Below are 22,669 nucleotides of genomic sequence, written 5' to 3' on the forward strand. Positions count from 1 at the left end.
ACACGCACACATTTGCTTTCCACCCACAGTCTATTAGGAGAGGCGGGTTTTTTTAAAAAAGACATTTTGTAGTTGGGGCTGGAATGATAGTACAGCAGGTAGGGCATTTGCCTTGCATGTGGCAGACCATGGTTCTATTCTCAGCATCCCATATGGTCCCCCAAGCACCGCTAGGAGTAATTCCTGAGTGCAAAGCCAGGAGTAACCCCTGTGCATTGCTGGGTGTGACCCAAAAAGGGTAAAAAAAAAAAAGACATTTTGTAGTGTAACATACAGTACTGTTGCTGATAGGTTTTCATACCTAACACTTTACCACTGTTCAGCACCACCTTCTTCTTCCAGTTGAACGCTTTCCTCCACCATAAACATTTCCCCCTCCTTGTCTTATTCCCCCCCCACCCTCCCAAGTGGCATGTTCCTATTAACTTCCAGTTCTCATGTTCATTTTCATTGCCTTCGGGTATTTGTTATTTGATATGTTTCCTTACGTCCTGTGTATGAGAGAGATCATTCTTTGTCACTCTCTTTCCCCAACTTCATTCAGAACGATGTTCTCCAGGTTTCTCCATGTAGCAGCAAATTTCATGACTTTATATTCTCATGACCAAGTAATATTCCATTGTGTGTATGTACCATAATTTCTGTATTTGGTCATCTATTCTTTTTTTTTTTTTTTTGGCATTGTGGGTCACACCTGGTCACGCACAGGAGTTACTTTTGGCTTTGCACTCAGGAATAATTCCTGGTAGTGCTCAGGGGGCCATATGAGATGCTGGGGATTGATCCTGGGTTGGCCGCGTGCAAGGCAAATGCCCTACCCACTGTGCTATTGCTCCAGCCCCTCCGTCATATATTCTTTTCTTCTTTTTTGGTGTGGGGGGAGAGTTGTTATGGGCCACACCTGGTGGTGCTTAGCAATCACTCCTGGCTCTGCACTCAAGAATTACTCCTGGCAGTGCTTGGGGAACCATATGGGATGCTGAAGATCAAACCTGGGTCTGCCGCTTGCAGAGCAAGCACTTTACCCACTGTGCTACCACTTCGGCCCTATCCAGTCATCTATTCTTGGATACTTAGATTGTACAGATTCTGGCTATTGTGGATAGTGCTGCAAAGAACATAGGGATGCCAATGTCTTTTCTCCATTTTATTTTTGGGACTTCGGTATATATTCTAAGAAGTGTGGTTGCTGGGTCAAATAGAAGCTCAATTCCTAGATTTTTTAGAAATGTCCATACTGTTTTTCAGAAAGGTTTTGCCAGTTGACGTTCCCACCAGCAGTGAATGAGAGTCCCTTTCTCCCTGCATCCACTTCAGCACTGGTTGTTCTTGTTCTTTTTTGATGTGTGCCAGTCTCTGTGGTATGAAATGATACCTTGTTTTGATTTGTATCTCCCTGATTATTAGTGATAGAGAACATTTTTTCATGTACCTTTGGTACATGAAAATATAAACATTTGTATTATTTGAAAAAGTTTCTTTTCATTTCTTCTCATTTTTTGATGGGGTTGGATGTTTTTTCTTGTGAAGTTCTACCAGTGCCTCATATATCTTTAATATTAACCCCTTATCAGGTGAGTGTTGCACAAATAATTTCTCCCATCCTGTGGGCTGTAAAAGACTGAACTTGAAAGAGTTCAGTGTTTTCAAACAAGCCAGCAAACAGAAACCCAATCTGTTCTACTATATTCAGGTTAAGCCAGTTCCCAGGTGTCAGCGAGTATACTCCAAAGCAGAATCTCTTAGCCTCAGCACCGACAGACAGTGAACTCTCCAGAGGAGTATCTATGGAATGGCTAGCATTATTCCTTTTTTTTCTTTTCTTTTTGGGTCACACCCGGCGATGCACAGGTGTTACTCTTGGCTCTTCACTCAGGAATTACTACTGGCAGTGCTCAGGGGACCATATGGGATGCTGGGATTCGAACCCGGGTTGGCCGCTTGCAAGGCAAACGCCCTACCCACTGTGCTATCACTTCGGCCCCTTACTAGCATTATTCCTAACCAGTGCTGGACCCTCTTTCCCAAAACATCTCCATTGTCACATGTCCCCTGGGATAGATCTAGATAAGAAGTGGATTTTATCTGTTATGGGAAGGAGCTTTTTTTTTTTTTTTTTTGCTTTTTGGGTCACACCCAGCGATGCTCAGGGGTTACTCCTGGCTTTGCACTCAGGAATTACTCCTGGCAGTGCTTGGGGGGACCATATGGGATGCCGGGGATCGAACCCGGATCGGCCGCATGCAAGGCAAACGACCTACCCGCTGTGCTATTGCTCCGGCCCCGGGTAAGGAGCTTTTTATAGTAGTTTTCAACAATTAAACACAAAACTAGCAAATGTAATAAAAACAATGTAGGTTTGTCACATAGCACTTAATATTTCATATAACATCTCAACTGTATTATTCTTTAATACACACTATTATAACTGTAATTACAACTAAATGTTTTCATTTGAATGTCTGTAAGATCTCTAATTCACGAAGTGACTGTGTATATGAAAACAGTTTTTGGTTTCACAGGAACTTCACTGAAACAACAATCAGTATCACTGTCACTATCATCCTGTTGCTCATCGATTTGTTCGAGCGGGCACCAGTAACGTCTCTCATTGAGAGACTTATTGTTACTGTTTTTGGCATATTCAATACGCATGGGTAGCTTGCCAGGCTCTGCCATGCGGTCTCCATACTCTCAGTAGCTTGCCGGGCTCTCGGAGAGGGGCGGAGGAATCGAACATGGGTTGGCCACGTGAAAGGCGAAAGCCCAACCGCTGTGCTATCACTCCAGCCCAACAATCAGTATAGTAATTGGAAAGGGCTAATCTACTTTTAATGAAAACCTGAGTATTTTTTTCTTTTTCTCTAGGTTCTTTGCACCAACATTTACCCCTTGTCAAGAATAAAAATAATTTCATTTCTTCACTGACTGTTCTGGCAATTTGGAATTTTGTTACTTTATATTTTAAGCAGCAATTAATTTTATTTGTATATATTTGATGATGGTGGTGGTGGTGGTGTTTGCCTACCTGGCTAAAGTGCATGGTAGGTCTCATCTGTGGTGCCAGAGATTACAGTTGGTATTGCCAGGATTCACACCCACCAGTGTGGGGCCCTGCTGAGGATGGAACTAGGAGTCTCACACATGCAAGGAGAGAACTTTAAATAAATTTCATAAGTCCATACTCTTTACTCAACTGCTTTTGTATCTTTTTTGTATCCTTACAGAGTTTCCGTGCCTCTCAAGAGCTTTAGTTCACCATGGATAACCTATCTCCAGCAGAAATTCAGCTGAGGGCTAACCAGGTGACTGATGAGGTAAGTGTTTACTTGGAATAAGAAATTCTCTTTAAGTCTTGCAGTGAAAGAGGGGAGGACCTTTGTTATTTTTGGGGGACCACACCAGGGGCACATGGGCCACTCCCAGTGCTGCTTGGGACCATGCAGTGCTGTAAATCAAACCCAGATCCCCACCACGCAAAGCCTGGACCATATTTCTCTGGTCTGAGAGCGCCTTCTTTGAAAACCTTTTCTACTCTGGTATCAAAGAATGCATTTCCCCTGCAATGCAACTGCTAGCTTCTTAGCTTTTCTTCCTCTTTATCTAATTTTGGTGTTTCGGCCACACCTGGTGGTGCTCAGGGTCTGATTCCACCTTGGTGTTCAGGGATCCTTCCTGGTGGTGTGGTGCTCAGGGGACTTTGGAGTGCTGGGGAATGAACTGAATCTTCTGCCTGCTATGCCTGTGCTTCAGCCCTTTGAACCATCTCCCAGCCCTGCTATGTTTTTTAGAAGACTAAAACTATTTTTCTCCCCCTAGTCTCTGGAAAGTACGAGGAGAATCCTTGGTTTAGCTATTGAGGTAAGAACATGTTCTTAATGAAGTAAGTATGGAAATTGTCAGAATTAGATCAATTAGACATTCTTACTTGATTCACTGGTGAAATTGTTAGACCATGTAAGCATTATTGATCCTCTTTTGTTGGTTCCCCTTGATGATATTGGAATATGACAGGGAAGATTCATTAATCATGAGCTTATGACTTAATTAATTGGAATGTGAAAGTTAATATGTTAAAGAAAGTCTCTTAATTTGGGGATATTAGGGTTTTTTTTTCTTGTTTGGTCTCTATTCCTCTCAGAACTTAGGTTGCTGAATGAGCCTCTCGCTGTTTGTCAGGTCTTGTAGGTTTTGTTTCTTTAGTTTTTGATATGTTGTGATATCAGCTTTTTCTCCCTTCTTTTAGTCTCATGATACAGGAATCAAGACTATCACTATGCTGGATGAACAAGGGGGTGAGTTGTATTGGCAGAAATTCTTCATTTGACTTATGAAGCCAGAAAACCTCTTTCAGATCAACTATGTATAAAATTCAGCTACGTATAAAAACATCATACATATCTTTGGGCTACGTATAAAAACATCATACATACCTTTGGGTATGCTTTACCTTTGTAAGATAAGAGTGATTTGTTTTTTTCTTCTGATTTGAATGAAATTATTTGAATTGAATACTTGAGTTGAATTAATAATTTGGTCATAATTAGTACATTAGATGTTATGATATTCTTGCATTGTTTTCAAAAATCAAAATAAGTAAGTTTTTTAAAATTTATTTTTATTTTTTTATTTTTTGGGGTTACAATGTTAATAATTAATATTTTTTAATTAATTAATTTATTTTTAATTAGTGAATCACCGTGAGGGCACATTTACAGATTTATATACTTTTGTGCTTATGCTTCCCTCATACAAAGTTCGGGAACCCATCCCTTCACCAGTGCCCATTCTCCACCACCAGTAAACCCAGCATCCCTCCCACCCTCCCCGATCCCATCTCCCCCCACCCTGCCCTGCCACTGTGGCAGGGCATTCCCTTCTGTTCTCTCTCTCTAATTAGCTGTTGTGGTTTGCAATAAAGGTGTTGAGTGGCCACTGTGCTCAGTCTCTAGCCCTCATTCAGCCCGCAACTCCCTTCCCCCACATGGCCTTCGACTACATTATAGTTGGTGATCCCTTCTCTGAGTTGCCCTTTCCCCAGAATGTGAGGCCAGCCTCCAAGCCATGGAGTCAACCTCCTAGTACTTAAAATAAGTAAGTTTTCAAATAGATCTAGGATCCAACCTAGAAGGTTGCATGTAAGGTGAGGTTGGAAACATTTGAGTTACTTTTGTGAAATCTGGTGTAGTTTTTATTACTCAGTGATAGGAATGCTAGAGATCTGGATCTGATTATGGTCAGAGTATATTAATTTGATTGCAAGGATGTTCAAGCTCTCACATTTTTCTTATATACAATTTTTTTAGAAAAATTATTCTACAACAAAATTAAAATAACATTTAAAAAATTTTAATTTTAATATTTTGATATTTTTAATTTAATTTGATTTTTTTTTGGGGGGGTCACACCCGGCGATGCACAGGGGTTACTCCTGGCTCTGCACTCAGGAACCACCACCCCTGGCAGTGCTCAGGGGACCATATGGGATGCTGGGAATCGAACCCGGGTTGGTTGCGTGCAAGGCAAACGCCCTACCCGCTGTGCTATTGATCCAGCCTCATAATTTGATATTTTAATAATTTTAAAATTTAAAATGAAGAGCAATAGTTGCTGGGAGTGTGCTTGCCTTACATGCAACCTACTGGTGTTTGTTAGATCCTGGCACCTTGTACAGTCACCTGAGCCCCACTAGGAGTAATTCCTGAGTGCAAAGCCAAGAGTAAGCCCTGAATATTGCTGGGTGTAACCCAAAAACTAAAACGGAAGAAAAAAAATACGAGAGAGAGAGAGAGAGGGGGGGGGGGAGAGAAAGAAAAGCAAGAGAAAATTTTTCAAAAAAGAAAAATCATTCTACAGTAAGAGACCGTGTGCCTCAGGATTCATATGTGAAAGACGGTTTCATATTGGACAGTATGTCATACCTTGGCACTAGTTCAGTCACTACAGTGCATCATTGTTGGATTTAAGGATGAAGCTTTCTGCTCGATAATAATAGTGTTTTCTGGTTGATACTGTGGATATAACACAAAATTTAACTATAACAACTTGTTCTTAGAACAACTAAACCGTATAGAAGAAGGCATGGACCAAATAAATAAAGACATGAGAGAGGCAGAGAAGACTTTAACAGAACTCAACAAGTGCTGTGGCCTTTGTGTCTGCCCATGTAATAGGTGAGTTAATATATAGGATCATTTTGAATAGGTTCTTTTAAAAAGTAAATTTAAAATGAGAGTATCCTCTTTCCCCAACCTCTCACTTTTCCAGTAAGGTCAAATGTGTGACTAGTCCTTAACTAAGTAATTTCGTTTGATCAATTATTTCTCCTTCAGACAGGAGAAGCTTTTAAGGCAAATGATCACTGAAAAACTGTGGCTTAAAATGGATAAATCTATGAAGTCCAATTTCATTTTTTAATAATAATGTGGGAGGGAAATATGCATGTGGATAATACAGAGCAGGATGGAGATGGTGTCTTTTCGTTTTAAGAATGAAATATTTTATATATATACATATATATATATACACATACATACTGTGGAAGGCAAAATGAGGAATAGCTAGGAAAGTAAAAAACTTGAATTCTGTCTTCAAAGGACTTTGCATGTGATTGGTTATATAAGAAAGAATAGCAAAAAGTGAAAGATAAGTAAATCCTGTGTTAAGTTCTGTGATTCTGATTAAAGTTAAGTTTACAGAATTGATAAGTGTTGGTTTAGAGAACATATTATAGAAGTAGGGCTTGGGGTCACAGTCTAATTAGAAGAATTTGGATGGACATAAAAGAACTGGGAGAACATTTCCTTTCCTGTGGAAGATTTAATTTAAACAAGGACTAAAGAGGAACTTGATTTAAGTTTCAGGATTCATACAGTTGAGAATTGGAAATAAGTAATGCATGGGCTGTCAAGGAACTTGGGTGCCAGAATAAATGGTTAGTGGATTTTGGAGTGCAGCTTATAAATGTTCATGGAACTATTTAGGAACCTTTTGTAATGTAGGCCTGTGAGGTAAGCCCTTACTGAGATGTGATAGATGTGACTCATATAATTTTGTTGCATGTCAAACATGAAGCAAGGCTCAAATAAACTTAGGAATTTAAGTCTAGTAAATTCAGAATAAAAGCCTTCATGCTGTTTGGTGTATGGGATTATGCTTGTTAAAAAACTATTTTTTATAATAAATATTTAAATTAGTTTTTTTTGAAAGACCAAACTTCATTGTGGTGACAAATATTCACACTAAGGTAGATTTGGATTAAGGCAGTTAACTATCATCTTTCCCACTGTAGAGGTGCTCATCTTTGTTTTTAAAAGTAATTTAACAGGTGCCAGATTGCTAGCTTAATAGGCAGAACTGATCTTAGGCTTTGCATGCAGGATTCCCAGTTTGATTCCCCAGCTTGACTGTGGCCTCAGAAACCAAACATAAAACAGAATAACTTGAAACTTCAGTTGAAATTAAGGTGTAGGTCGTTATAAGCTTTACTCCTCCTAGCCGTCTCAACTGATATAGAAAACCAAGAGTAGGGGCTGGAGCGATAGCACAGCGGGTAGGGTGTTTCCCTTGCATGAGGCCGACCTGGGTTCGATTCCCAGCATCCCATATGGTCCCGCCAGCACCACCGGGGGTAATTCCTGAGTGCAGAGCCAGGAGTAACCCCAGTGCATCACGGGGTGTGACCCAAAAAGAAAAAAGAAAAAAAAGAAAGAAACCAAGAGTAGAAGACAAGAGTTCTGCAGATTTTCAGCATTTTCAGCATTTTACTCCTTGTCAACCTAAATTTGTCAAACTATTTAGATTTTTGTTGACTCTGCAGAAATGTGGGTTTTAATTTTATTGTTATTATTATTTGGCTTTTAGTGTCACACAAAAAGCTTAGGAGTTACTCCTGGCTTTGCACTTAATAATTACTCCTGGTATTGCTCAGGTGACCATATGGGATGGGATGGGGGTTGAACCTGGATCAGCTGTGTGCTAGGTAAACACCTTACCTACTGTACATCGATCCAGCCCCAAAATACAGGGTTTTTTTTTTTTTAAATTTTGTTTTTGTTTTGGGTCATACCCAGCAATGTTCAGAGGTTATTCCTGGCTTTGCACTCAATAATTACTCCTGATGGTGCTTGGGCGACCATATGGGATGCCAGGAATTGAACCCAGGTTGACTGCATGTCCTACCCACTGTACATTGCTCCAGCCCAGAAATGCGTTTTCAGTAACTATGATTTGTTAATCAGAATTTCTCAGGTTACTTTAAGCAAACACAATTTATGAATTAGTTGGTACAAAAGTCACAATTTATGAATTAGTTGATCCAAAAGTCACAATTTATGAATTAGTTGGTTCAGACTCTTAACAATGTGCATACTTATTTGTGCCTTTTTTTTATGTTGTTCTGTGTACTCTCTTGGAGGGGTTACAGAGGAGAAAAAGTAAATGGATGAAATTTTTAAAAAAATCACATATTAGGGGAACAAGAAGGAGTATCTTCTTAGGACCAAGAAAAATCAGCCCAAGTCAGGAAATGATAAACAGAAGATTACTGATTCTTAAAATGGTTTAATATCATAGGAATTTTCCCCATCAAATTAATGAAGGAAATGGAGCTACAGAAATATTAGCTCCAGTTATTTTCCCAAGCAATCAGAGGCAAAATTTTCTTGGACACTGGTGAGAAAAAAAAAAGTATTGTCCTGAAGCAGTGTTTTAACCTCTGAACTCAGCAGAACTCTTTTAGTGGGTCAAGAGAGAAAGGGACTTGTTTAACAGTGGAATACAGGGACTCCTGGACTGCTAACAGTTGCTCCCGGAAGTAGAGAGGAATGTCCCATCTTAACTTGCATCTTCAGTCTGTGACTTAGTTATATACATGGCACCTAGTTTGGAGACAAATTATTATTTATGATTACCACTTATGAGAGAAGTTCAAGATATAGTATCACAGGCTTTCTACCATTCCAGTATGCTATGGTTGGAGTATAAGAGCTGTGGCTAAAGAAAATGTTAAATTATAGTTTACTCAACATTTTTTTCCTCTGTCCTACTCACTGAATATACAAAGATAATAAGGCATAACTCTGCTGCCACTTGCTTTACTTTTCATTACTACTTTTTTGTGTCCCTCTCCTGATACACAGTAGATGCTTGATAAATGTTTATTGACTGTTCTAGAAGCATTTTATTTTATTGGAGAATTAATATTTTAAAAGCTAAAGTATAAATAAATATATAGCAAAAGCAATTAAGGAAAGCATGACTTTCATAATTTCTCCATTAGTATTACGTTTTCTTCATATGAATTTTCATAATTTTCGAAATGAGTGTTATCACACAGATACTAGGAAAAGTATACTATGGTTTAATAGTTTTCTTGCTTTTCTCTTTATCTAGATTCTCAGACGTTGGTGGTTTCTGTGAAACCAGGCAGGAATTTTAATGCATTATTTTGAAAACTCAGAATTGTGTCTGTTCTGTTTGACTGGCATTCACTGTTTTCTGCATTTCCTTCTCTCACCTAATCTCTTCTTTTCTAATCTGCTTACTAAAAAATGAAGATTTAACATCAGAAGCCGAGCTCAGTAACTGATCAAAGGGAAGTTTAAGATGCAGTCTTGTGGCGCAGTTTGGGCTGTTAACCTGCTTCTAAAGGTGATGCTTCAAATGGCTTTTCTGTGCATGTGCATGGATTTTGTGGATGCTAGAGACTGTCTTGAATCGTGTTGTGATGTGGTGTAAAATGAATCTGTTCTTGGTGATCTTGGGATCGTGGGATCTTCTAAAAGTTGAACTTGTCAAAAAAGGATTTTAATTTACACTAATGCCGTTTTACTGAGATGTCTGATTACTAAGATTTAGCAACATAATATTTAAGATTATTAAAAATAGAAATCTCCCTGAAGTTTCTTATGTTATAAGTTGATATTTATAAGGATTTGCTGTATTTAATTTTGAGCATAGAAAAGTAATTGAGCTGAAATCCCATCTGTCTTAGGACTTTGATTTTGTTTTGCCTGCCACCCATAGTGATATTCAGGGTTCCACTAGACCTACCCTAGTGGGGAACCATATGGTACTGGAGAGTGAACCTGGGGATCTCAAACATGCCAAGTATATGCTCTTCTACCTGAGCCACACCTCCAGCCCCTCTCCTTACAACGTTGATTCCAGCATCCTTTCTTGCACTTAGTTTCCCTACTGCTTTCAGTTTGGGGATCAGTGTTTTCCCTCCCTTCCTCCCTCCCTCCTTACTTCTCTCCCTCTCTTCTCTCTCTCCTTCCTTTCTTCTACTTCTTCCCTTACTCCTCTCTCCCTCCCTCCCTTCTTTCCTGTTTTCTCTCTCTCTCTCTCTCTCTCTCTCTCTTTTTCTTTTTAGGTCACACCCTGTGATGCACAGGGATTACTCCTGGCTGTGCACTCATGGCGGTGCTCAGGGGACCATATGGGATGCTGGGAATTGAACTCTGGTTGGCCATGTGCAAGGCAAATGCCCTACCCACTGTATTATATATAGCTCTAACTCCTCCTGTTTTCTTTTTTTCTCTCTTCTTTCTTTTCTTTCTCTCTTGTGCTTTCTCTCTTCCTGGTTTTTGGGCCAGCAGTAATTAGGGGCTACTTCTGACTTTGTGTTCAGTGGTCATTCCCTGTGACTCTGGGTGACCATGCATACTGGAGATCAAATTCCTGGGCCTTCTGCATACAAAGTGTGTGCTCAGCCCAGTTGAGTGATCTCTCCAGCCTCTGAGAATCAAAGTTTTCTGTATTAAAGTATTCATTCTGATATTTGGATTCCCTGTAGGTGAGAGTTTAGAGTACTACCAAATTGAGAAATTAATCACCAGTTTAATCATCTTTATTATTTATAATAAGGTAAGATATATTTAAAATGTGACAATATCAGTGGTGAAATAGGTAAAAGGGGTAGAGCATACGTTTTGCATTCATGAGGCTTGATTTCAGTCCTGAGCATCAAGCCAAGAGTAGCTCCTGAACACCACTGGGTGTGGCCCCAAAAGGGCAGGGGATGGAAAGTTGCCATATTTAGATTGTCTCCTTTTTTTTTTTTGAGTGCAGGCATTGAACCCAGGACCTCAAATATTCTCGATATATGCCCTACCTTTGAGCCATAGCCACATCCCTTTTATCAAAAATAGGGTGTTTCCTGCTTATTATATATGTGTACACTATTTTCTCTAATTTCTTGTGGAATTACATGTGTTATCTTGTGGTTTCATGTAGATTTAATATAGAGCTAACCAGCTAACCAGTCTTAACCTTTGTGGAAGCTAATGACTCTGGTAAACTTACCATTTACTGTAATGTTTGACTCTTTGATTTTGGATCTTTATGGAACTTCAAGAACTACTGTTAAATACTTGAAATATAATAAATACATATACATATGTATATGTACCCATTGTTCCCTCTTTTCTTTTTTTTTTTTTTTGTGGTACCAGGGATTAAACCTAGAGCTTACACATGCAAGACAAATGCTCTGTGATGAATTAAAAGCTCTGAGCTATATCTGCTCTTGATCTTTCTTTTCATCTTTCCTGTGATCATCAAACATACTCATTAGTTATGGTAATATTTTGTCCTTTTTTCCCTTTGATAGGAAAATTATAGCTTAAATTGGATTTTCTTTTTGCTGTTTTTATTTATTTAGTACTAATGACCACCAAAAGTAAAAAAGGAGTCCTCCAAGAACTACCAGGATCCCTGAGGACAGAGACAGGAATAAGTCATGAGCACTGCAGGGTCCTGCTACCTCTCCCCACCCCCAAGAAAAGATGTAGAAGAAAAAAGTTGAAAAAAATAGTGTATTTTTGTCCTTTGGACTTTTGGGAGTGAAACCTGATGGTGCTCAGGGCCTACTCCTGGGTCTGTGCTTAGGAATCACTCCTGGGGGTTTTCAAGGGACCATATAAGGAGCTGGGGATCTAACTGCAGACGATCACATGCACGACAGGTGCTCTCCTTGCTGAGCTATTACTCTTACCCTGCACTTTCTAATTTTGAATGAGAGAGTATGTAGGAAAAAGTGATAAGTAATCATTATTAGATTCCAAAATTTAATGTTAAAAAAATCATTATTAGATTGCTCTGACATGAATAAGCCTACCTTTCCAAATGGAATTCTTACAATGAAATTGATCAGTAATTTGCTAAGGATTTCTTTGTTTTATGGGCCATACATAGAAGTATTCAGGTGCCATATGTTGCTGGGGGCTTGAACGCAAAGACCTCACATGTATAAGATGTACTCTACCATTTGAGCCACATCCCAGGTTCCTGTTTTGTTGTTATTTTTTTGTTTTTGGACCACACTTATCATTGTGCTTAAGAATCACTCCTAGTGGACATTGGGAAATCATAGGAGCTTCTGGGAACAAGCCCGGGACAGCTGGGATTAAACCTGACTGCATGAAAGGCAAGTGCCTTACCTGTGTTTTATTGCTACACTGCTGCCCCTCCCCCTGAGTTCTGTTTGAGGATTTTATTGTGGATTTTACGAACTGGAGAAAGAGTATTGCATGTAGGGCACTAGTCTTGCATATGGCCAACCCAGGTTCAGTCCCTGGCATCCCATATGGTCCCCCAAGCACCTCCAGGAGTGATTCTTGAGTGCAGAGCCAGGAGTAACCCCTGAGCATTACTGAGTGTGGCCTAATACCCCAATCCCCCCACAAAGAAAAGTTAATTATGAAGTTTAATTTCTTCCCAGGCCCTATAGAATTTATCATCTGTGAATTCTGTCATAGATCAGAACCGATTCTTCCTGAAAACCAAACAGCCTAAGTACCTGTGTCTCAAAGCTGGGAAATGTTAAGTGGCCTGAAGACTAAAGTTGACAGTTACATGCACCTTTTTTTTCCTGCTTTTTTTTTGGGGGGGGGTCACATCCGGCAATGCACAGGGGTTACTCCTGGCTGATACACTCAGGAATTACTCCTGACAGTGCTCAGAGAACTATATGGGATGCTGGGAATTGAACCTGGGTCACCTGCATGCAAGGCAGTGCCCTACCCTCTGTGCTATTGCTCCAGCCCACACTTTGATGATGAGTATGTTGTAACATTTTACACCTAAAACTTAAATCCACTCTTAGAAACCAATGTTAGCTCAAGAAAAAAGTGATTGTTTAAAATGTTAAATAGAAAAAAATGTGAATTGTAATTTTTGTATTCATAGACCTGAATTATTAACTAAGGTTTGGGTTAAGGTCGAAGCCAAAGACTTAAAATACATGGGACTGGAGAGAGTACAGGGGCTTAATACTTACCTTGCATAGTAGCCAACCTTAGTTCTAATTCTAGCACTATGTATAGTTTCTAGGGAGCCGTGCTGGAAGTGATTCCTGCACTCATACCAGGAGTAAGCCCTTAGCATTGCCAGGGATGGACCCAAAATAAAGAGGATAAATGCTTATCTAGGGAACCAGAGGGAGAAAGATCATAAAGGACTAGAGTGTGTGCTTCACTAGTAGGAGGCCGGGTTTCTATCTTGGCACCATATCACCCTCAACTCCTGCTCTCTCCCTTCCCCACTAGGTGAGGCACAAAAACAAGAAATTTACCTAGGGCCTGGGATGTAAAGCAACAGTAAAGCATGCACGTCATGTACATGAGTCCTGGGTTCAATCCCTGGCATGATTAGACAAATCTAGTTCTGTTTTGCAATATAATGCAATTTTATATCCATTATCAGCAGAGCCTTTTTATAGCCCTGTGAACCATTTTTATTTATTATGTTTTTACATATAAGAAAATGGACACACAGATAATAAAGTACTTTAAGTTTCTACAACTAGTATATGATATGTTAGGATTGGGAGATAAGTCAGTTTGCTACAGATTTTGTGACTTAAAAGAAATCCAGGGGCTGGATCGATAGCACACGGTTAGGGTGTTTGTCTTGCACGTGGCTGACCTGGGTTTGATTCCCAGCATTCCATATGGTCCCCTGAGCACCTCCAGGGGTAATTCCTGAGTGTAGAGCCAGGAGTAACCCCTGTGTATTGCAGGGTGTGACCCAAAAAGAAAAAAAAAATGTGTTACCTTAGTTTCATTCAGAATAATTCCTCGAGGTTTCCAAGTTTAGAAATACTAGGATGGGCTAGCATCCTAAGTTAAAATAATTTCTACAGTAGGTTGAAAAAGTTTCTCTTCCCTGGATTAAATAACCTATTAAATTATTTTTTTCCTCAAAAATTAGTTTTTCTTTTCCTTTTTTTAAAAATTGAATCACCATGAGATAAACAGTTGCAAAGTTGTTCATGATTGGGTTTCAGTCATACAATGTTCCAACACTTGGCCCATCACTAGCGTACATTTCCCACCACTAATGTCCCCAGTTTTCCTCCCGTTCTCCTGCACCCCTGCAGCCTGTGTCTATGGCAGACTCTCTCTCTCTCTCTCTCTCTCTCTCTCTCTCTCTCTCTCTCTCTCTCTCTCTCTCTTACTCACACACACTCTCCCCTCCCCTCTTTTGGGAATTATGATTTTCAATAGACCTGTAAAATTAGAATAAAAGATTCCCAGTGGCCATATATTACTGAAGCAGAGTCTTCAGTGTGTAAGTGTGTACCTGTGTGTTCAAAAGAATCCAGGTAATTCTAAGTGCTTGGTCAAGTTTAGGAAATAATACCCGCTGAGCATTTAAGACCAGAACACTGAAAGAATGTTCTCAGGGATCCAGTGGAGGGTTTGATGGCATCTTATTCTTTGTTTACAGACTTAATTGATCCTCTTTCACAATGCCAGCAATCAAACCCTCCATTGGTTGGCAAGGCAGCAGCCCTATCCTTGTACTATTTCTCCAGCCCTATTTTATGTTTTGTTTTGTTTTGTTTTTAAGGCCTGGATTTAAGGTTTGGGGGGTAAGACAATTAATTTCTTAAATGTTAAGGCTCTCAGCCAAAGAATTTATAACTAGCCCCAGTTTCAAATATACAGTCACAGAGTCCAACTAGGATAGTTACTTATTGTCTGATTGTCCAGTTGGAAATAATCTGTAGCTTTCTGTTCCTTCATAGTATTTAAGAAACCATTTTTGGAAATTTAGTGCAAATTTCTAACTTTAAAACACTCTCTGTTAGATTTTTGTCTGGTTCAAGTAGGTGGAAAGCTGGGGTCTAAGTATTGCCTTAGTACTCACCCTTGTACACTCCCATTCTTCATTAACTTCTTAGATGCCTCCAAAGAACTTCGTAATGCAACCACAGAGCACCTTTCCTGAGATTTTATTTTCTTCTTAGTATCTCTTAATCTCTTTCTTGGCATGTTTCAGTGAAGGGAATACTGAAATATCATCTTGTATCTTTCTACTTACTAGTTGCTCAGAGAAATTCTGGTGGACGTGTTTGATTTGAACCTTTACCCAAAAAAATGTAATGTCAGAATGTCAGTAGGCTTAGATAATTTATCCTTTTGGGGTGGGGGTGGGGAAGTTGTCACACATGGCAGTGCATGGGAAGCAACATGTGATGCCAGGGATTGAACTGGTGGCTTCTTCATGCAGAACATGTGTTCGACATTTGAGCCATCCCCAGTCTGTTGTTTATCTTTTATGATGTCACATTGGAATGAAGTAGAGTACAGATAATTTAGGTCTAACTAAATGGTTTTTATACTAATGGTACAAAGAGTCATCTTTAAGGCAACAAGTGCAAATAATTACAACTCTTCACTTTCCTGTTTTCTGTTAATCTTTCTATATTCCTGACATTTGTATAGGACAAAAAACTTCGAGTCTGGTAAAGCCTATAAAGCAACATGGGGAGAAGGTGATAAGAACTCTCCTAGCAACGTAGTGTCTCAGCAGCCAGGCCGAGTGAAAAATGGCCAGCCTCAACAAGCAGCCTCAGGAGCAGCAAGTGGTGGCTACATTACACGGTATGCTGTTTCCTCCCAGTTTTTTGCACTCTTATGAGTTCCTGGCTCACTCAGGAGGATGGGTTTAGATATACAAAATCCCAACCCATCCACACCTACTCTGTTTTAAAAATGCACTTAAAAGTTTGCCTCTGGGGGCGGGAGCATAGTACAGCCAGTATGGCGCTGGTATTCCACATGGCTGACTGGGTTAGATCCCCAGCATCCTATACGGTCTCATGAGTCTGCGAGAAATGATTCTTAAGTGCAGAGCCAGGAGTCAGCCTTGAGCATCTCTGGGTGTGACCCCCCAAACCAAAGTAAGCAACAACAACAAAAAGTTGACAGAACTTTGCCTCTGACAGAACTTAGACTGTCATTGTTGATGTGCTCAGAGTCCATACCTGTAATTATAGATTAATTTTTAAATATTATTTCCCATGTTATTGAAATAAGTCTTTTATACTTCTACAAATAGAAAAATGTGTTTTAAAATAGGGATTTTTAAAAAATTGTTTTGTTCGGGACTGCTCCTAGCACTGTACTCCATGTTGCTCAGGGATCACAGGGTAATCAAATCCAGTCCTCTGTCATATAAAGAACAGACTCTACCAGTTGAGCTTTCTCTCTAGCCCTAGCCCTAAGTTAGTGGCTTTAAATTTTTGGTGTATGGACCAGTGTGTGTCTACTGCTGTAGAAAGATTGAGTACCACTGATCTAGAGTGGAAGTCAGCTATTCCCCCCTAAGGATATGTGTAAAACGTCATATAGTAAATATGTAAGTAAATAGTATTTCAGATTTTGCAGATGTTAACATCTCTGTTGCAACTATTCAGTGTTATTGTTGAAGGTGAAAGCTGCCGTATAGGTAAGTGAACATGGCCTGTTAAATCAGCTGACTGATCAGATTTGACTCTTGGGCCAGAGTTTTCCAGCCTTTACACCAGAGGTTCCTAAATTTGGATCACTTGGAGAGCTTTTCAGATTTTTATTTGTGTGGCTGGAGTGGTAGTACAGTGGTAGGGTATTTGTCTTGCATACAGCCAACCTGGGTTCAATCCCCGGCCCCATAGGTTTTCCTTTAAGCACCACCAAGAGTAATTCCTGAGTGCAGAGCCAGAAGTAAGCCCTGAGCATCAGGTGTGACCCAAAAAGCAAAATAATTAAATAAATAAATTGGCCCATCAATTTGTATTTCTTGGGACTAGAGAGATAGTACAGTGGGTAGGGCCATTGCCTTGCATGTAGCAGACCCGGGTTTGACTCTCAGCTCCCTTATGATCCCCCCTTAGTCTCTGAGCACTACCACATGTGTCCCTAAAACATAAAATTTCTATTGTCTTTTTAATATTCCTGAAGACCTGGTTGAAGGCTGGACCACAGTCATAACAATTACATCAGGGTAATCTCTGTGGGTGGGACCCAGGCCTCTTCAGTATTGCAGCTGTGTTCAGATGATTCCAATGTGCAGTCAGTACTGAGAGACACTGCTTTACACTTAAATATGCATAAGATCACTTGAGAGATTTCTTAAAACAGATTGTGGGGGGTCCACTTCTGGTCTGTGATCCAATAGGTCTAGTATAAAGTATGAGAATTAGTGTGTTTTCATTTCTAACAATTTCTCTGATGATATTGGGACTCACACTTAAGAACCACTATTGAGTTGTTTCTTAATCATCTCTCACATGACTTAAAGACATTGTGCTCTTGGGACTGTTGAGATAGTACTGAGGTTATGGTACTTGCTCCCTCCCCTCCCCCTCCAGAAATAAAGGGGGGGAGAACTTTGTGGTATTTTTGCTCCATTTTTATTATAAAATGTTTTCCATGAACAGTAACCTGCATTCCCTTAGGTCTAACAGTTATAGTCATTTGGGTGACTTTTTTATGACAACTAAATTCCAGGAAGTCCATTTATAATTCACCTGCAAAACTGAAATAACTCTCTTTTTTGGGGATAGTATAACTAATGATGCCAGAGAAGATGAAATGGAAGAGAACCTGACTCAAGTGGGCAGTATCCTTGGAAATCTGAAAAACATGGCCCTGGACATGGGCAATGAAATTGATGCTCAAAATCGACAAATTGAGAGAATCTCAGAGAAGGTAAAAACACTTCACACAGTTTCACAGGAAAACGAGACACCCAGTATCATTTTTTAGTAATGGACATTTCTGCTAGATGCTTTAGGGGAGAATATGAGGATCAGATCTTTTCTTAACTGGTGTAACAGTTTTACTAAGAAGACCATTCTAATAAGACATTGAAAACCAACAGCGTGTGGATGGAGAGATAGTACAGTGAGTAGGGCACTCTGCTTGCACTTGGATCACCCAGGTTTAATTCCCCAGCACCATGTACTGTTTCCTGAACCCCACCAGGAATGATCCCTGAGCCCAAGCACAGAGTCAGAGTAAACCCTGAACACCACCAGGTGTGACACAAAAAACAAGGAAGGAGGGAAAAGGGGAGGAAGGAGATAAATGCTATCTTTTGTCAGTTGGTTCATTTTGACAGTAGTTTTGTCAAGTATCACACTTGAAGTTCAGAAACATTTCTAATCTTTGCGTGGGCTCTTGTTTCTTGGTTTTACCGCCCCTTTCTGAATGATGAGCAAGTTCGCTGTTGCAGTTTTAAATATTAACTTTTTATATTGTTAATAACAAATGAGTAATAACAAATGAGTAAATTCCTAAATTATTTCATGTGTCAGTAGTGAAACTCAGTTCTGTTTAATGGATCTTATATAGGGGACACACAAAAGGCCTGTGAATAAACTGCTCTTATCTTCATGATATAAAAGATACAGAAAGTAAATTATGTTGTGTTTGAATATCTAAAAGCAGTTTGTATTATTACATCATTAAAATCTCATTGTACTTTAGTGGTACAGCACATGCCTAATATGGGCTTGACCTCCAGCACCATGTCTACTGTGTCATCCACTGTCACCACTTCAGCTGTGGTGGCCTATACATACTATTTTATGTATTTTTTAAAGCAGTGGGTTTAAAAAAAAAATCTTTTTTATTGAATCACCATTGAGATAGTTACAAAGCTTTCATGATTGAGTTTCAGTCATACAGTGATCAAACACCCATCCCTCCACCAGTGTGCATTTTCCACCACCAATGTCCCCAGTATTCCTCCTGCCTCTTCCACCCCATTTCACCCCCTGCCTTTCCTTCTTATTCTCTACTTTGGGGTGTTATGGTTAAGCAGTGGTTTTTAACTGCCAGCCCAGGCCATAAAAAGTTTGGAAAACTTGGTCTGGCCAAAGTGGTTATTAACTGTTTTAATTGATGGAAGTAAGTTTTGTTGTTTTGTCTTGGGGGCTACACCCCAGTAGGACTTAGGGGTCACTCCTGACAGTGCTTAAGGGATCGTGCAGCACCAGAATAAAACCCAGACCTCCTGCAAGCAACATATGCACTCAAGCCTGTGGAACTATCTCTCTGGCTCGAGAGATGAGTTTAAATCTATTAAGTCACTTACAATGCATTTCATTAAGGTGTTCTTAAAACGCTTTCAAAGCCATCATGTGGGTTTAGGCTCCAAATTACTCATCATTATAGTTTAGATATTAATTGGTATGGTAGTATGTCTGTTTTAAAGATCTTAGATAGGTTATTTCAGTCTCGCTAGACTTAGGGTAACTCTAAATGAGATTATCTGGTTCAATTCAGGGTACTACCATCAAAACATACATCCTGAGTAGAAAAGAGTTTTCTTATATTTCATTATCTAAAATACTATTGATTATGAGCTACATCTCAGTCTCAGATGTTAAATTTTTTAAAAAATATATATTCTAAAATTCATAAGCTATATTTGCAAGTTCTTCTGATACATGTTTGTCATGTTTATACATTTAGTTTTTCCAATGAATTTCATGTCACTTCCCCAAACTGATTTTGTAATATGCCTTTCACACTTTCTTGACAATTTTTTTATTCCTTACTCCAAGTAATTGGAATTTAACTCTGTTAGAGCAATTTACCTGGTGAAGTTATAACTTTGTCTTTCTTCTTTTTCTCCAGGCTGATACCAACAGAGATCGGATCGACATTGCCAATGCCAGAGCAAAGAAACTCATTGACAGCTAAAGCCATTGCTGAATCTCGTTTATCATTTGTTCACATTCTAGCTCCTCCTCCAAGTCACATCCTTTTCAGAGTTTGAAATTTTGGTTTAGTGATCTTCTCATTATCAGGAGATAATGTGGAAGAAGTGCTAGGAATAATAGCTTCCCTATTTTTCTATATTTTTTTTTTCTTGAAGGTAGATTCTTGCTTGCCCTCCTAGTATTTGTTTTTCTCAGTACATAGTTCGATTGGTTTTCATACATCATATATAGTATTTTCTCCCCATTATCCTCATTTACTTGAGCAGGTTCTTTTGCTTTCAAGATTTGGAGGCACTGCCAAAGAGGCCATAAAAAAGGAAGTTGGAGCTAGAGGAGGCACAAAAAAGTAGATGTTACCTCTATAGTAAAACCTGTTGCATACAAAAGAAGTTGCGTTGCCATTTAAGATCTGGTTGGGTTTGTTTAGTTTTTAAGGTGCAGTTGTTGCTGGTTTAGACTCATGCTTGGTTTTGGAGCTTTTATACACACTACTTTTGTTATGCACTGCAATGTTGCATTTCTCTGCTTTAAAAAAATGTTTTCTTAAAGTGAACTTAATTTTTTTGACTGCTTGATGATTCATATATGTACATAGGTTCTCTGATCCCATTTCATATTGCACCATACAGGAACAATTTGTATAAATGAATGATTATTTTCATATTATTTTTAGTATCATGGACCCATTACAGCCAATTAACCTCATAAATTTGTCATTAGTGTTTGGGAAAAAAAACATGTAAATATGTATGTGTAACATGAGAATTACTCGAACTTGGTTTTAAAAATTTTGGAAAAGTTTGAAGAAGTATATCATGTGAATTCAGCTTTACCTCATTGTCAAGAATTATGTTTAGGTAGAAAAAAACTTGTTTTGATCTCAGGTAGAAAAATTGTTTTGTGTATTGTGTATCCTTAAACATTAAAAAAAACCCTAGAATTTATTGTTTAACTAAAAGTAATTGAAAATGATGCCTTTGGTTTAATTATTGATCATACTATCATTTTTTAAAACTTGTATGTGTTGAACAATGTCCGAGTCTGATTTGTTTAGATCCTGAACAGTGTTAAAAGAATTTAATAAATATTTGTCATTATTACTTAAAAACCAGTGTTTGCATACTTCAAAGCAATTAATGTGGATTGGTCTGACCAGTAACCACTACCCAATTCTTATAATTAAATTACCTGACTAATGAAATTTCTTTCTCAGACAAGTAATATGTTTCTTCCTCTACCTTTTTTTTGATTAGGAAGCTTCTATAGGTAATAATTTTATCAACTTTTAAAAATTGAATAAAGATCCATAGATCAACACAGTCCAAAATAAAATTACCTTTAATGTCTTTTTCATTTTATTAGATAAACAGGAATTTCCTTTAAATAATTTGTCATTTGCTGTATTTGGTTTATTTGAGTTATTTATCTCATGGTTTAAATATGCTAATGAATGAAAGGATATTTGTGACTGTTAAAGAAGATACAATTAGCGTGGAACCTTCAAAGTCTGAAGAAGGAAATGTTTGAAGTGATACACAATGATGCCCTAGAGTTGCCCCATGCTAACGGGATAGTTTGTTAGGACAAAGTATCAATTAAGCCTACTAGCAGTGATCCCTGAGTGCAGAGACAGGAGTAAGTAAACTCTGAGCACCACTGGGTGTGGCCTAACACAACAACAGCAAAATAAAGTATAAATCACTGGATATTATACTATAGCTTAATGCCCTTACTAAAAGTAACTTTTTTTTTTTATTCCTTTGGCCAGTCAAATTCAGGGCCTTACAGTCAAAGGCATGCACTTTACCCACTTTGACATATCACAATCTCCTCCCCATATCCTGCTCTCCTAACCCAAAGCATTTATTTTTACCTTGCTACTTTAAAATACTTCAAACAAAAGGGAATAGTTCTGAGACTTCCACTGTTGCTCCATAGTATAATTGGTTAGAAATGTGAGGTAATACTGCATTGACACTCTTAGCTAGGGCTGGCAATTGCTGGCTAAGTGACTCATTTCTGTGCCTCAAATTCCTTATTTGTAAATGGGGAATTATAATTCCTAACTGATAGAGTCTTTGCAAACACTTAATATGCACTTAGAGCAGTGCCCAATATTTGTTATGCCCTTAACACATTAAGGCATCTATTCTCTGTAGGGTGGAGATTTTTGAGAACAAGAATTTCTGAATGGGGCTGGAGCAGTAATACAGCAGGTAGGGCATTTGCCTTGCACACAGCTGACCTGGGTTTAATCCTTAGATCTCATATGGTTCCTTAAGCACTGCTAGGAAAATTCCTAAGTGCAGAGCCAGGAGTAAACCCTGTGCATCGCTGGGTGTGACCCAAAAAGCCAAAAAAAAAAAAAAGTTAAAGATTGCATAGCTGATCTCTCAAAATTGATATACATATAGAATAGTGAATCATGTATTAATGAGTCTCAGAAGCACATCCCTGGATCTTAAGTTACAAACATTTCCATTGATTCAGCCTCTAAAAAAGAACAGGGGGGCTGGAGCGATAGCATAGCGGGTAGGGCATTTGCCTTGCACGCGGCCGACCTGGGTTCGATCCCTGGCATCCCATATGGTCCCCCAAGCACCGCCAGGAGTAATTCCTGAGTGCAAAACCAGGAGTAACCCCTAAGCATAGCTGGGTGTGACCCAA

The 22,669-nt window shown here is 39.0% G+C and overlaps 1 protein-coding gene across 1 annotated transcript in view; it reads left to right on the forward strand.

Annotated features, from left to right (window-relative positions):
* Window positions 1-22,659, forward strand: part of SNAP23 (synaptosome associated protein 23) — a 41,581-nt gene extending 18,922 nt beyond the window's left edge. The window contains exons 2-8 of the mRNA XM_004609598.2: window positions 3,228-3,317; window positions 3,820-3,861; window positions 4,247-4,295; window positions 6,056-6,173; window positions 15,735-15,893; window positions 17,837-17,981; window positions 19,917-22,659. Coding sequence (XP_004609655.1) covers window positions 3,261-3,317; window positions 3,820-3,861; window positions 4,247-4,295; window positions 6,056-6,173; window positions 15,735-15,893; window positions 17,837-17,981; window positions 19,917-19,982 — 636 coding nt within the window. The 5' untranslated portion in view covers window positions 3,228-3,260 and the 3' untranslated portion in view covers window positions 19,983-22,659. The remainder of the gene's footprint in view (window positions 1-3,227; window positions 3,318-3,819; window positions 3,862-4,246; window positions 4,296-6,055; window positions 6,174-15,734; window positions 15,894-17,836; window positions 17,982-19,916) is intronic.
* The last annotated feature ends 10 nt before the right edge of the window (window positions 22,660-22,669 follow it).

The sequence above is a fragment of the Sorex araneus genome, chromosome 3 (assembly GCF_027595985.1).
Source record: "Sorex araneus isolate mSorAra2 chromosome 3, mSorAra2.pri, whole genome shotgun sequence".
Classification (NCBI taxonomy): Eukaryota; Metazoa; Chordata; class Mammalia; order Eulipotyphla; family Soricidae; genus Sorex; species Sorex araneus.